General features: G+C 42.1%; 2 protein-coding genes across 2 annotated transcripts; both read right to left on the reverse strand.

Annotated features, from left to right (window-relative positions):
- Positions 1-590: 590 nt before the first annotated feature.
- On the reverse strand, positions 591-3,889 carry LOC109873990 (leucine repeat adapter protein 25-like). Its single transcript, XM_020465727.2, has 2 exons — positions 2,883-3,889; positions 591-2,564 (listed from the first exon to the last, which is right to left on the reverse strand). The coding sequence occupies exons 1-2, from the start codon at positions 3,132-3,134 to the stop codon at positions 2,280-2,282; spliced, it is 537 nt and encodes a 178-aa protein (XP_020321316.1). The 5' UTR covers positions 3,135-3,889; the 3' UTR covers positions 591-2,279.
- Positions 3,890-4,413: 524 nt separating this feature from the next.
- LOC109873989 (protein ZNRD2-like) lies at positions 4,414-6,787 on the reverse strand. The gene is made up of 4 exons (XM_020465725.2): positions 6,494-6,787; positions 5,862-6,013; positions 5,574-5,658; positions 4,414-5,271 (listed from the first exon to the last, which is right to left on the reverse strand). Exons 1-4 carry the CDS (start codon positions 6,507-6,509, stop codon positions 4,826-4,828), a joined length of 699 nt encoding a protein of 232 aa, XP_020321314.1. The 5' UTR covers positions 6,510-6,787; the 3' UTR covers positions 4,414-4,825.
- Positions 6,788-12,824: the final 6,037 nt, after the last annotated feature.

Consider the following 12,824-nt stretch of genomic DNA (forward strand, 5'->3'; position numbering starts at 1 on the left):
ACACACTTAGAAAAAAGGGTTCTTCAACTGTCCCCATACGAGAACCCATTTTGGTCCCAGGTAAAACTATTTTGGGTTCCATGTAGAACCCTCTGTTTAAAGGGTTCTACATTGAACCAAAAGGGTTGTACCTGGAAACAAAAAGGGTTATTCAATGGGTTCTGCTATGAGGACAGCCTAATAACTATTTTAGTGTCTAGATAGCACCTTTTTTTCTAAGAGTACACTTGCTGCTCTGACCTTAGCATTTGCTGCTATTACTTTGGATTCTGTCTTAAAAGAAAACATACTGACTCTGTGTGTACTAATATACTTATTAGACTGTAATTACAGAAGTTATTCCATTCTAGTTATGCTGGCATAATGTCTATGTAATATATATGGAAGTGTGGCAGAGAATGGAAGGAACTATGTGGAGACAACAATAAGCCGGGCCTACTGGTATAAGCCTCTGCTATTATTGCTTGATGTTGATGAGTTGTCATACACATTGCCTTAATACTAAATATAATGGCAAGCTAGCCAGATAAATGACCTGGGATGTCCTGGTTGTATTCCTCTAACCTTCCTTTACACAAAACATTATGGTGTTTTCAAGTTTAAACAAGACGTTTATGTTTTATTCAAATTCTATTTCAACCACTAAATAAGTAGAAACACTAGATGTTCGGGGCTAATTCCGTTAGTAAGGAAGGCATTATGATGGTAGTTGAATGTTTTACAGCTACTGTGTTCTGGACTCCTCCTCCTACCCTGGGGAGAGAACAGGGATCATTACCTAATAAGTCCATGTGTGGCTGGAATGGTTTGTTTATAATGGCCAGACAGTCAGAGTGGTGCTCTCAGGAATCAAAAACATGCAAAAGTACAGTCATATAACTTTAAAGGGCTAAACAATGATATCAATGGCATCCACATAACTTCTCCTGTGAGATACTGTAAGTAATAGTTAGATGCAAAAAGGCACACTTCCATAGTTATCAAAAAGGCACACTTCCATGGTTATCAAAAAGACACACTTCCATAGTTATCAAAAAGGCACACTTCCATAGTTATCAAAAAGGCACACTTCCATAGTTATCAAAAAGGCACACTTCCATAGTTATCAAAAAGGCGCACTTCCAAAGTTATCAAAAAGGCACACTTCCACGGTTATCAAAAAGGCACACTTCCATAGTTATCAAAAAGGCACACTTCCATAGTTATCAAAAAGGCACACTTCCATAGTTATCAAAAAGGAACACTTCCATGGTTATCAAAAAGGCGCACTTCCACTGTTATCAAAAAGGCACACTTCCATGGTTATCAAAAAGGCGCACTTCCACTGTTATCAAAAAGGCACACTTCCATGGTGATCAAAAAGGCGCACTTCCACGGTGATCAAAAAGGCGCACTTCCACGGTTATCAAAAAGGCACACTTCCACAGTTATCAAAAAGGCACACTTCCACAGTTATCAAAAAGGCACACTTCCACGGTTATCAAAATGCATACTCTGCCGTGAGCCAGAAACACAAGAACAAAAGTACAGTTTTTGGAACTAAAGGGCTTTCTGACTTCACCTTGGGAAACAAGATTTATCAGGTTTTCTACATGTGGAACAGATGCTGATATCTGTCACAACAAATGTCGCCATCTAGTGGTTAAAGTATGTCAATAACCCCTTTCCAAACCAATATATTAACAGTTGAGCTGGACCCATTAACGGACCATTGAAGTAGTGTAGATTTGACTTAAAAGACATGGTTACTGTCCATTGCATTTTTTTTTAATGATATTAAAAAAGCTCAATAGATAAACTTCCCATCACAACAAACAAAAAAGAGAAATACTGACATTGTGTGTATGTGACTACGTGTCTAAGATTACATTCAATCTTAAAATTGTAGAGAAGAAAATTATATTTAGAGAAAAATCTGTTTTACTCCGATGAAGGAGTAAATTACAAGGCATTTACAAGCATGTATGTGTATATATATATATATAAAAATCATCAGATATTTGAAATATGGCTTAATTGGCTTGTGTTTTCAAGATACGCACAATTAGTCCAAATCAACAAGCAAAGTCTCTTTAACGAAGGATCGTATAGTAACAAGGTTTTGTTGAAAATGTCAGCTCCTTGTGTGATGGAGACGGTTCATCAGTAGGGCACCAGTATAAAAATGTTTTTCTGCCAATAACCTAGCTAGCTGGGTACAAGTATAATAAATAATAAAACAGCTATACAGAACAGGAAACAGATTATATTATGTAAATACAGGACAAATATTAGTTGGTTTATAAGGAAATGTGGAAAGACTCTTTGATCCATTGGTCCCTGGAGTTTTGAGTTGACTGGAGAGTCAGTGAAGTGCCAGGTAGATTCTGAGGTACATTATCACCATCGTTCTCCTCCTCTTCATAATCCTCCTCTTCCTCAGAGTAACTATTTTCTGTAGTGATGCTGCTCTCTGACAGCAGAGAGTTGGAGATGTCCTGAAAGGATCCCTTGTACTCCTGGATGGACTCATAGAGAGACCACAGCTGACAGTGCAGAGACATGTCCAACTGTCGGAGGCCCACCTAGGACACACAACAGGAAAGGATAATTGTGTCAATCTCATACATTAACTATATAAACGTTGTCAATTTAATACAAATTAACAATAACACATGTAGGTAAATTGAGCAGAAATAGCAGCTTATTAAATAAAATAACACTATTATTTCAGGATGTTCTCTACATATGTTATTTGCTGCCAATAATCAAAGACAAAAAGCTGTGAGAAATTTTCAAAATATTGTATGTATTTCTGTTTATCAAATTTCAGTATGTTTTTTACATTTCTCACGATAAATAATAATAAAATAAAATCAACTCATTGCAAAATAATGTCCAACCATTTCTTCGCGCAGCACTGCGAGCCCTGCGTCCAGACTTGCAGGCTTGCTGCGGCGGAGAGTGTCGATCACTGTAGACTTGCTAATGTCGGCCTGAATGCTTGTCAGTTTACTGTAGACTTTTTTGATGTCCCTCCATGAGCCACCACTGGAGTTCAGGATGCCGCTGAGGCCTTTTGACAAAGGGGGTAGTCCTTCGATTGAGCAGACGCTGTCTGGACATTCAGTAGGACTGGTCTGGAACCCGTTCATTTTCTACCTCTGTATCAATGTGTATATATTTGTTTACTTCCACGCGTCTTATTATATGGTATAATATAACTGCCAGAAATATGAAATCATGAAGAACATACGGATTCAATAACGGAAGTCCACTATCAAGTAGTTTGTGATAATTTCGTAAAAGTCGGCTATAGCCTAGTCGTCTCAAATCAGCAATCCACCGATGAGCGTTTAACAGAACATGTCGCAAATGTAGAGAGAATGTAGTTTCAATAAAAATACGTTGCGTCACCTTCAGTCCGATTATTGTATTTCCAACGAGTCCTCAGTAGCATAATAGAGGCGCCATGCACACAGCATCCATCGTAGTGTGGATGAAAAACTGCTTTGACAATGAAAACATAACGGAAGCCTATGCAAATGTTACCAGGATGAATTCATGTCTGATGTCCTTGCTTTGTTTCCCACTACGCTTTCCTGTCTCAACTGCCAACCTCGCCCTGGATAATATCCCCTCCCCGTCCCACTTCATCGCAGCGAGACCGAGGCGCTGCACCGCTTCCAAAACACACTATATTTGGGGAGAGAGGAAACAGTACGTCCTTTAACGATAATTCCGAAATGAGGTTGGTGTTTTATTTCATTCTAGCAATACCAAAATCTTTACCTTAACCCATTTCCAAATGCCTAACCTCAAGACAACCACTGAAAACCCCCACCCAATCTTGCCATCCAGAAATACTGAATATTCCAGTTGTCCCCACAATTAAATCGGGGAGTGAACTATGGATCTGTCTCCATCAGTACATTCCTACTTTTGTCACACGTGGTCAGACAGCACTAGCACGATTTCGACTTAACTTGGGTGAATGGTGCATCTTTCCATAGAGTTCCGGCATTTACAATATTACACTGACTGACACAAGGCGGGAAATGTGTTAGTCACACGTGATACCTCAATTCGTGGGGCATTTGTATTGTATTTGTTGCCTTGAATTATATTTATACTACAACTCCCAAATCAAGAAATATCCACCATTACAACACTGAAATTCGTTCAGTACTACATCACAGCAAATATCATTATGCATCCATCAAGTCTCTTATCAAAAACATCCTTAGTTGCGCAAACACTATTTGTTAAAAAGTAGGAAAGTCCCACTAGTGAATATTACAAATATCTTCTAGTATAAATAGATTGCTACAACAGCATAAAATTACATGACCATTCTGTCACTATATTGTAGTATGCCACATAAAACAAAGCCCACTTGTTTAAAAATGAAGTAATAAGGACAGAAAGTAGGAATAATGTGGATAAATTCTGATTTTTATAAACAAGTGATGTACATTAATATCAACCAGTCAAACCCCACTCAACTATATGCCGTTTAAAGAAATTCAACCACTCAGAGGTGCCCATTCTCACCATGCAAGTTTGTGTCAACTTCACCATGAATCCAGAGAAGACTTCAAATGAAAAGTAACAGCAATGTTTAAACAAATGTTACACTACAGGTCAGGCAATCAAAATACAAACTATGCATACACAGACAGTTGTCCAAGTTAATTACATGAACCTTTACCGCCAGAGGCGAAGCTGTTCATATTTGCCACAAAAACCTTTGCAAGGGAATCAAGCTGCTACAACTTCCGGTGTTGCTTATGTGAGCATGTGTTTATGCCTTGTTTCTGTTTTTAGAATTGCCATCAGTTCAGTCTCATGATTGGTGAAGCTCTTTCAGGCTGCGCAGTGAATCTGCGCAGCTGCGGATGAGGCTGCACAGCTGGATACTAGCCTCTACTGAGGCTGAGTGCTGGAGCTCCTGTGTAGCCCACCGCAGCTTGTGCAGCACTGCATCCTCAGCACTGGACAGGGCTGGGTGAGGTGCAGGGGCTACTATGGGGGCTGCCACCTGGACTGGCTGTATAGATGGGGTGGATGTAGGGAGGAAGCTAGGGGTCACGGTGAGTGCAGGGGAGGGGTTGGCTGGTGGAGGTAGGGGCCCTCTCAGTCCTGACGCAGCACCCTCGCAGTGCTCTGGTCGGGGCTGCCCTGTGATGGAGAGGGGAGTGTCACTGGAGGGGGCTCCATTGTCCAGATGGACAGGCTGAGAGGCTAGCTGTCTCTCTCTGACCTGTGACAGGGCAGCCTGGGCATTTAGGGCTGAGTGTGAGAGTAACAGGTAAGAGAAGGAAAGGAGAAGAACAGTTTAGTTGGACCAAGACAATTATTTGTTCAGTTGCAAACTAATATTAGATTAGTCATAAGCAGGGCAGTTAGCTCAGGAAACTAATTTCCTAGCCTATCTACCGATCCACATTGCTCCAGCCAAACGTCACACCCACAAGTGTTTTCTTTGTATGGAGTGATCAATAAAGCAGCTAAATTAAATTCAGGATGAGTTGTCAGGCAACTTTTCCCCCCAGTCATAACATAAATGAACCTAGCCCTGCACAGACTCTTACCTGGGTTGTCCTTGTCTACGTCAGAGTCCAGTTCCTGACATGCAACACAGTAGTTCTTCTTCTGCTTGTCCTGAAGGAGAATCGTCTGGACAGGTACAAGAAACCAATTATTAAACTCAAGCCCAGATACTACTTAGACATTCATTAATCTCCAAAGACATGACCAATCAATCCCTTTAGTTTTAAAAAGCATTACAGAGTAAATATATTTAGCTATAGATCTCTCAGTAAATATATAAAATGTTACAAATATATAAACTGGGATGACCTGGATTATCCCCCACTCACCCCACATTGCTCACAGCATTCTCCTAACATTTTGTAGCCTTTGAGGAGGTAGGCACCCATGAGCTTGCTTATTTTGTCCTGTCGTTCCCGCTGAGCATGAATAACCTTCATCTCCGATTCTGAAGGGGGTGTCCACTCGAAGTCATCGTCGTCTGACAAGATAACCGTGGAGGGTGAGGAAACCGACATTCAAACTATTAGAACTCAGTCATATGGACACGGCTGGCTTGCAGCTAGCTAGTTTATCAAACTGACAGTACGGTCATTTAACGCGTTGCATTAGTCGATTTTGGTTAATCTTTCAGCTAGCTAGGTGATGATAATCTAACGTTTGATAGTGAGCCAACAGTAACTAGTTAGCAAGCAAGTATTATGCGACGTCAGTTTGCGCTAACTAAACTGGAGACACCGGTAGACCAACTAGTTGGCTAACGTTAGCCAATTAGCCAGCTAACGTTACTGTAGCTGGCTTAGCTGTCCAAGCTAGCTGTCAAACTGGGCTTCCGGTCAAAACTTTAATTCCCAAAAACGCCAGAGTCTGGCATTCTGAAAGACAATTAGCAAAATAAACTTTTGAGATAGCCTACCAAAATAAAACATAAGCATTTAAAGAAAGCAGCTGGTTTATTTACCTGCATTCAGTGCCATGATTCCACTGCTGTCCCTGGTTGCTGCACGCCGTTGCTTTACAAAATAATGTATGTACACATGCGTGCACTACGTTTGAAATGTAACCTTTATAGGTTTGCTACTGCCACCTGCCGTAGTGGAAGACTATAGCTAGCTAGCTCAGAGACAGTCCAGTCAAATATATATTTTTATAACTAAACCAAGATAGACCTTAGCCCGTCGTTTTAAACGGGAACAAACGCATCACGGTGGGCAGAACAAACCAGGAGGTGGGCGGAGAAACACGAGCTAGCAACATCCTATTGGCGCGTTCTAGCATATATATATATATATTCCGTTAGGGAACGCCTACTCTGTGAAATGCGCGTATGCAATAACTCAATTCGCCTTTGCACTCCTAAACAACGCTTTTTTTTACTTTGGCGAAGGGTAAAGTCTACAAAACATAGTCAACTCTGTTTGTAACATATTCTAGTTTTGGGAACAGAAACCTGTATTGAAATCAAATGTTTCCCACTGCCGGCAAACAGGCTTCCTCTCACTACTTCCATATTTGGTAGTGAGTGGAAACGCCAAGCGGATGCTTCACATTTATACATCCGGTGAAATATCTGTCTCATTGTTCTTTCTGTGGTACAGTATGAAGATCACCCTTGTAAGGCAATGTCATGGCGACGTTGGCTACTTTAACTCATGCGCAGAAACGTCATCGGGTCTAATCTTTCGGATTGCGCATGTGCAGACCATCAAATCAACGGCACTCCTTTAATATATAGTTGTTTTTTACAAAAATTAAAACGTGTCGGTTTGTCACTTTTACGAGGTTGGAGTAATAACATGTTCAACTATACAAGACATTGTCTCGAACCTTTACCGCTAAAGAATAATGTTTAACTTCTCTCATTGACTTCTCAAACCTCAGCCTGGTCTGCTTTGCAAGCGTTCCGGAAAGTCTCGCGATCTTCTTCTTCTTCATCTGTGGATTTTATATGGCAACCAACTTTAAGGTTCATTACCACAACCAACTGACTGGAGTGTGGACCAGAGACAGGGAAGGTCTAAATCCTACCCATTATTCTCGTCTCCATAAAGAAAAACACAATTAAATACTACATCCCCTTGGCTCTTCAACCCCATTACTCCTTAAATCTAATAACAATCTCTCCCTTTCCCTCCCATATTTCTGCCACTGAAATAAAACATGTTCCACTGTCTCCATCTCCTCCTGACAATGACCACACCTCCCAGTCAGATGTTTTCCTACCAATTTCTATGTACTGTTGAGCCTCGTGTGTCCGTCTCAGCCTTTTAATTACCCTTCTCTCTCAACCTGAGGACCTCCCTGCCCCCACCTTTTCCTGGATCTTATATAGTTTGAGTTTATTTTATTTTTACAGGGACAGTGCACATTAACGTTTCAGTAAATGTGCCAGTATTAACAAGCGTGTGACATTGTACAGGTACCTTATATATCTGACATTGTACAGGTACCTTATTTTTTAAAGCCCATAGCTTAAGATGTATACTTTTGTTTCAAAGTAGATTTGTTCAAGACTACCCAGAAACCCTCTATGTGGCCCTGATTTAGCCCAAGGCATTAGAATGTTTAACTGCACCACCAGTAGATGGGTTGGTTGGTTAATTTAGGTTGTCAAAAACAGGTTATCTGTATTTAGTCTCCAATGTTTATTGAAAAGATAAATACATTTGCAAAATGAGCACTTGTCTCTCAAATACATTATTACAGTTTCTGGTTAGCTAGCTAGCAACTAGCACATTTTAGCCATATTAGCACTGATGTGACATCAGTCAAAACACCACAAAACAAGACATGGTATCAAAAACAAGATCAAACGAGCTGAAAGGAGCCACTTACAATTCCCCTCGTGGCAGTTTCCTTGAGTAACCTACGTTTACATGCACACAGTGGTGTAAAGTAAAAATACTTTATAGTACTACTCAAGTCGTTTTTTGTGTATCTGTACTTTACTATTTATTTTTTGACAACTTTTACTTTTACTTCACTAGATAAAATCATGTATTTTTTACTCCATACATTTTCCCTGACACCAAAAATGACTGCTTAGCAGGACAGGGAAAAGTTTAAATTCACACTCTTATCAAGAGAACGTCCCTGGTCATATTGCCTCTGATCTGGCGTACTCACTAAATGCAAATGCTTCTTTTGTAAATAGTGTCTGAGTGTGCCCCTAGCTATCCCTAAATAATAAAAAGAAAAAAAAGGAAATTGTGTCATTTAGTTTGCTTAATATCAGGAATTGAAAATGATTAATTATTTTACTTTTGATACTGAACTATATTTTAGCTATTACACAGAATGCGTACAAAGCTCTCCCTCTCCCTCCATTTGGCAAATCTGAACATTACTCTATCCTCCTGATTCCTGCTTACAAGCAACAATTAAAGCAGGAAGCACAGTGACTCGTCTATAAAAAAAAGTGGTCAGATGAAGCAGATGCTAAACTACAGTCCTGTTTTGCTAGCATAGACTGGAATATGTTCCAGGATTCTTCCGATGGCATTGAGGAGTACACCACATCAGTCACTGGCTTCATCAATAAGTGCATCAAGGACGTCTTCCCCACAGTGACTGTACGTACATACCCCAACCAGAAAACATGGATTACAGGCAACATTTGCACTGAGCTAAAGGCTAGAGCTGCTGCTTTCAAGGAGCAGGACTCTAACCCGGAAGCTTATAAGAAATCTTGCTATGCCCTTCGACGAACCATCAAACAGGCAAAGCGTCAATACAGGACAAAGATTGAATCGTACTACACCGGCTCTGACGCTCGTCGGATGTGGCAGGGTTGCAAACTATTAGAGACTACAAAGGGAAGAACAGATGAGAGCGGCCCAGTGACCCGAGCCTACCAGACGAGCTAAATAACTTCTATGCATGTAACACTGAAACACGCATGAGAGCATCAGCTGTTCCCGGAAGACTATGTGATCACACTCTCTCCGCAGCCGATGTGAGTAAGACCTTTAAACAGGTCAACATTCACAAGGCCACGGGGCCAGATGGATTACCAGGACGTGTACTTTGAGCATGCGCTGAACAACAGGCAAGTGTCTTCACTGACATTTTCAATCTCTCCCTGTCTGAGTCCGTAATACCAACATGTTTCAAGCAGACCACCATAGTCCCTATGCCCAAGAACAATAAAGTAAACTATCTATTTCTACCGACCCATAGCACTCACGTCTGTAGCCATGAAATGCTTTGAAAGGCTGGTCATGGCTCACATCAACACCATTATCCCAGAAAAACTAGACCCACTCCAATTTGCATACCGCACCAACAGATCCATAGATGATGCTATCTATTGCACTCCACACTGCCCTTTCCCACCTAGACAAAAGGAACACCTATTTGAGAATGCTATTCATTGACTACAGCTCAGCATTCAACACCATGGTGCCCTCAAAGCTCATCAACACCTCCCACTGCAACTGGATCCTGGATTTCCTGATGGGCCGCCCCCGGGTGTTAAGGGTAGGTAACAACACATCCGCCACGCTGATCCTAAACACGGGGCCCCCTCAGAGGTGCGTGCTCAGTCCCCTCCTGTACTCACTGTTCACTCATGACTGCACGGCCAGGTACTACTTCAACACCATCATTAAGTTTGCTGATGACACAACAGTGGTAGGCCTGATCACCGACAACAATGAGACAGCCTATACGGAGCAGGTCAGAGACCTGACCGTGTGGTGCAAGGACAACAACCTCTCCCTCAACATGATCAAGACAAAGGAGATGATTGTGGACTACAGGAAAAGGAGGACCGAGCACACCCTCATTCTCATTGACAGGGCTGTAGTGGAGCAGGTTGAGAGCTTCAAGTTTCTTGGCATCTACATCACCAACAAACTAACATGGTCCAAGCACACCAAGACAGTCGTGAAAACCTATTCCCCCTCAGGAGACTGAAAAGACTTGGCATGGGTCCTCAGATTCTCAAAAGGTTCTACATGTGCACAATCGAGAGCAAAGTGACGGGTTGCATCATTGCTTGGTATGGCATCTGCTCGGCCTCCGAACGCAAGGCACTACAGAGGGTAGTGCGTACGGCCCAGTACATCACCAGGGTCAAGCTTCCTGCCATTCAGGACCTCTATACCAGGCGGTGTCAGAGGAAGGCCCTAAAAATCGTCAATGACTGTAAACACCTCAGAGCAGTCAGGTAGGCAATGTTCCGGTTTGAGCTGGATTTAGGACCACACAGAAACCACAGAGCTTGCGGACAGGCTGTGTGAAGGCTAAACTTCTGAACAGAAGCAGCTGCTGTCTATGTTGCGCTTTTTCTCTGAGTTATAAAAGCAAGGAGAGCAGAAATAGGGCTACTCTTTAGTTAACTGATCTAGCTGGCAAGGTAACTGCTGTTTGACAGAAAAAAGAAAGAAAAAAATGATTCCCTGTGCTGAGCAAGTAGTGTAACTAACATTAGCAAATTTTTGATCCCCTCACAGCTGAAGTGAATGAACTGCTAGCAGCTACCACAGCCAGTTCAGCTCTAGCTAGTCTCTAGCTGCTGTATCTGTCAGGTAGCAATATCTAACAGCTGTTGTGTGTATGAAATTGTTTTGTTGCCTTTGTTTTGTCCTGTTTCAACATATGTACATTTGATGATGTACCATTGTACCATTAGCTAGCAGAGCTAGCCAAAAGTTGGCTAGGAAAACTGACAGCTCACTAACTTTAGCTATTATTTTTGCCTCAATCACACTAGACCAGAATCAAATGATTAAACCCAGAGTTTTTATTAGTCAGTATAGCAATGTAACATGATTTATCTGGCAGTTTCCCTAGCTAATTCCCTTCCTTTCACACTGACATAAGCTGCTATACAATCTTCATGGTGCAGTCAGTACACAACACTACAGTACACATCAAGCAGGATCAGATGATGACAGGTGTCCCAGCAGGGTCAGACAGCCAGGGAAGACCAGTCTCTAGAGCTCAGGTGAATTTTGCAGTATATTATAACAATCTGTGAATGAATACAGTTCCATCTTGAGTTGGCTAGTCTGGGATCTGGGAATTTCAATTGTTGAACCATTGATTAAAATCATGGATAATATAATGTAGAAATGTACACCAATGTAAGTCTTTGTCATGCCTCTTCTTAGTATTTCTGAGCACATCTGAGAAAAGATGGTGACAGAGTCAAGCAGCCAGGGAAATCTGGGATGGAGCTGAGGTGAATTCTTGCAGATACAACACAATTTGTTCTGTGTAGCAAACACTGGGCAAGCAAGAAGCTTCAAAGATTGAAACTATTTTTTGTACCCCTTTTTTCTCCCCAATTGGTAGTAGCTACAGTCTTGTCTCATCGCTGCAACTCCCGTACGGACTCGGGAGAGGCAAAGGTCGAGAGCCATGCGTTCTCCGAAACACAACCCAACCAAGCCGCACTGCTTCTTGACACAACGCACATCCAACCCAGAAGCCAGACGCACCAATGTGTCGGTGGAAACACCTGGCGACCTGGTCAGCATGTACTGCGCCCGGCCCGCCACAGGAGTCGCTAGTGCGCGATGAGACAAGGATATACCTGCTGGCCAAACCCTCCCTAACCCGGACGACGCTGAGCCAATTGTCGCCCCATGGACCTCCCGATGCATTGCCATTAATTGGAAGGTTGGTTATCCTCCCACAATGGATGGAAGAAATGTCAAGTTATGTATCACTAGATACACTAGTATTTATTACTAGACTAAGGGTATACAGTGCAACTTTCATAAAGTATGGATACCTTATATGGAATACAGTATGACAAAGGGTGTCTTTATTGAAAACATGCCCATGTCAGGGGAGATAACTATTTAGGAAATCCCTAGCTGCTGGGCTGCTCATTCCTCAGTCCTGGCTTTGGGGGACTGCCGTACTGTTGGTTGTCACTCTGACCTTGGCCTAACACCTGTTAAACCAATAATGAATGTTTCACTAAAATCTTAAAGCTGAGCGGGGTGTGTTGGGTTGGGGGCTGCAGGGCCATGGACCCCTAGGGGCAGGATGGGGTGACCCAGCTATATTGTGTGTAGATAAAAAGAGCTACAGTACTATTACACATATGATATTAATGATTTTATTTAGGGTGTACTGCTTCTGTGTGTTAATGTGTATGTGTGTTTTTACAACACTTTTGTTTTCAAACCTTTCCTTGAGACATAAAAAAAGATGGGGAGAGAGTTGAGTTGTTGACTAGACTGATGGGGGTTGGGCGTGCAGGTGGCTCGGGCTGGCTGGGCGGTCTGGCTGGGCGTGCAGGTGGCTCGGGCTGGCTGGGCGTGCAGGTGGCTCGG

The sequence above is a fragment of the Oncorhynchus kisutch genome, linkage group LG29 (assembly GCF_002021735.2).
Source record: "Oncorhynchus kisutch isolate 150728-3 linkage group LG29, Okis_V2, whole genome shotgun sequence".
Classification (NCBI taxonomy): domain Eukaryota; kingdom Metazoa; phylum Chordata; class Actinopteri; order Salmoniformes; family Salmonidae; genus Oncorhynchus; species Oncorhynchus kisutch.

Bases quoted from the DNA above. Each gene is read 5' to 3' on its own strand.
- LOC109873990 (XM_020465727.2), bottom strand. From the start codon at position 3,134: ATGAACGGGTTCCAGACCAGTCCTACTGAATGTCCAGACAGCGTCTGC. The intron at 2,565-2,882 runs GTTGGACATTAT...TGTGTGTCCTAG, and splicing joins CAGTGCTGCGCGAAGAAATG to GTGGGCCTCCGACAGTTGGA.
- LOC109873989 (XM_020465725.2), bottom strand. The intron at 5,659-5,861 runs GTGAGTGGGGGA...GTACCTGTCCAG, and splicing joins AATGCTGTGAGCAATGTGGG to ACGATTCTCCTTCAGGACAA. The intron at 5,272-5,573 runs GTAAGAGTCTGT...TCTCACACTCAG, and splicing joins CGTAGACAAGGACAACCCAG to CCCTAAATGCCCAGGCTGCC.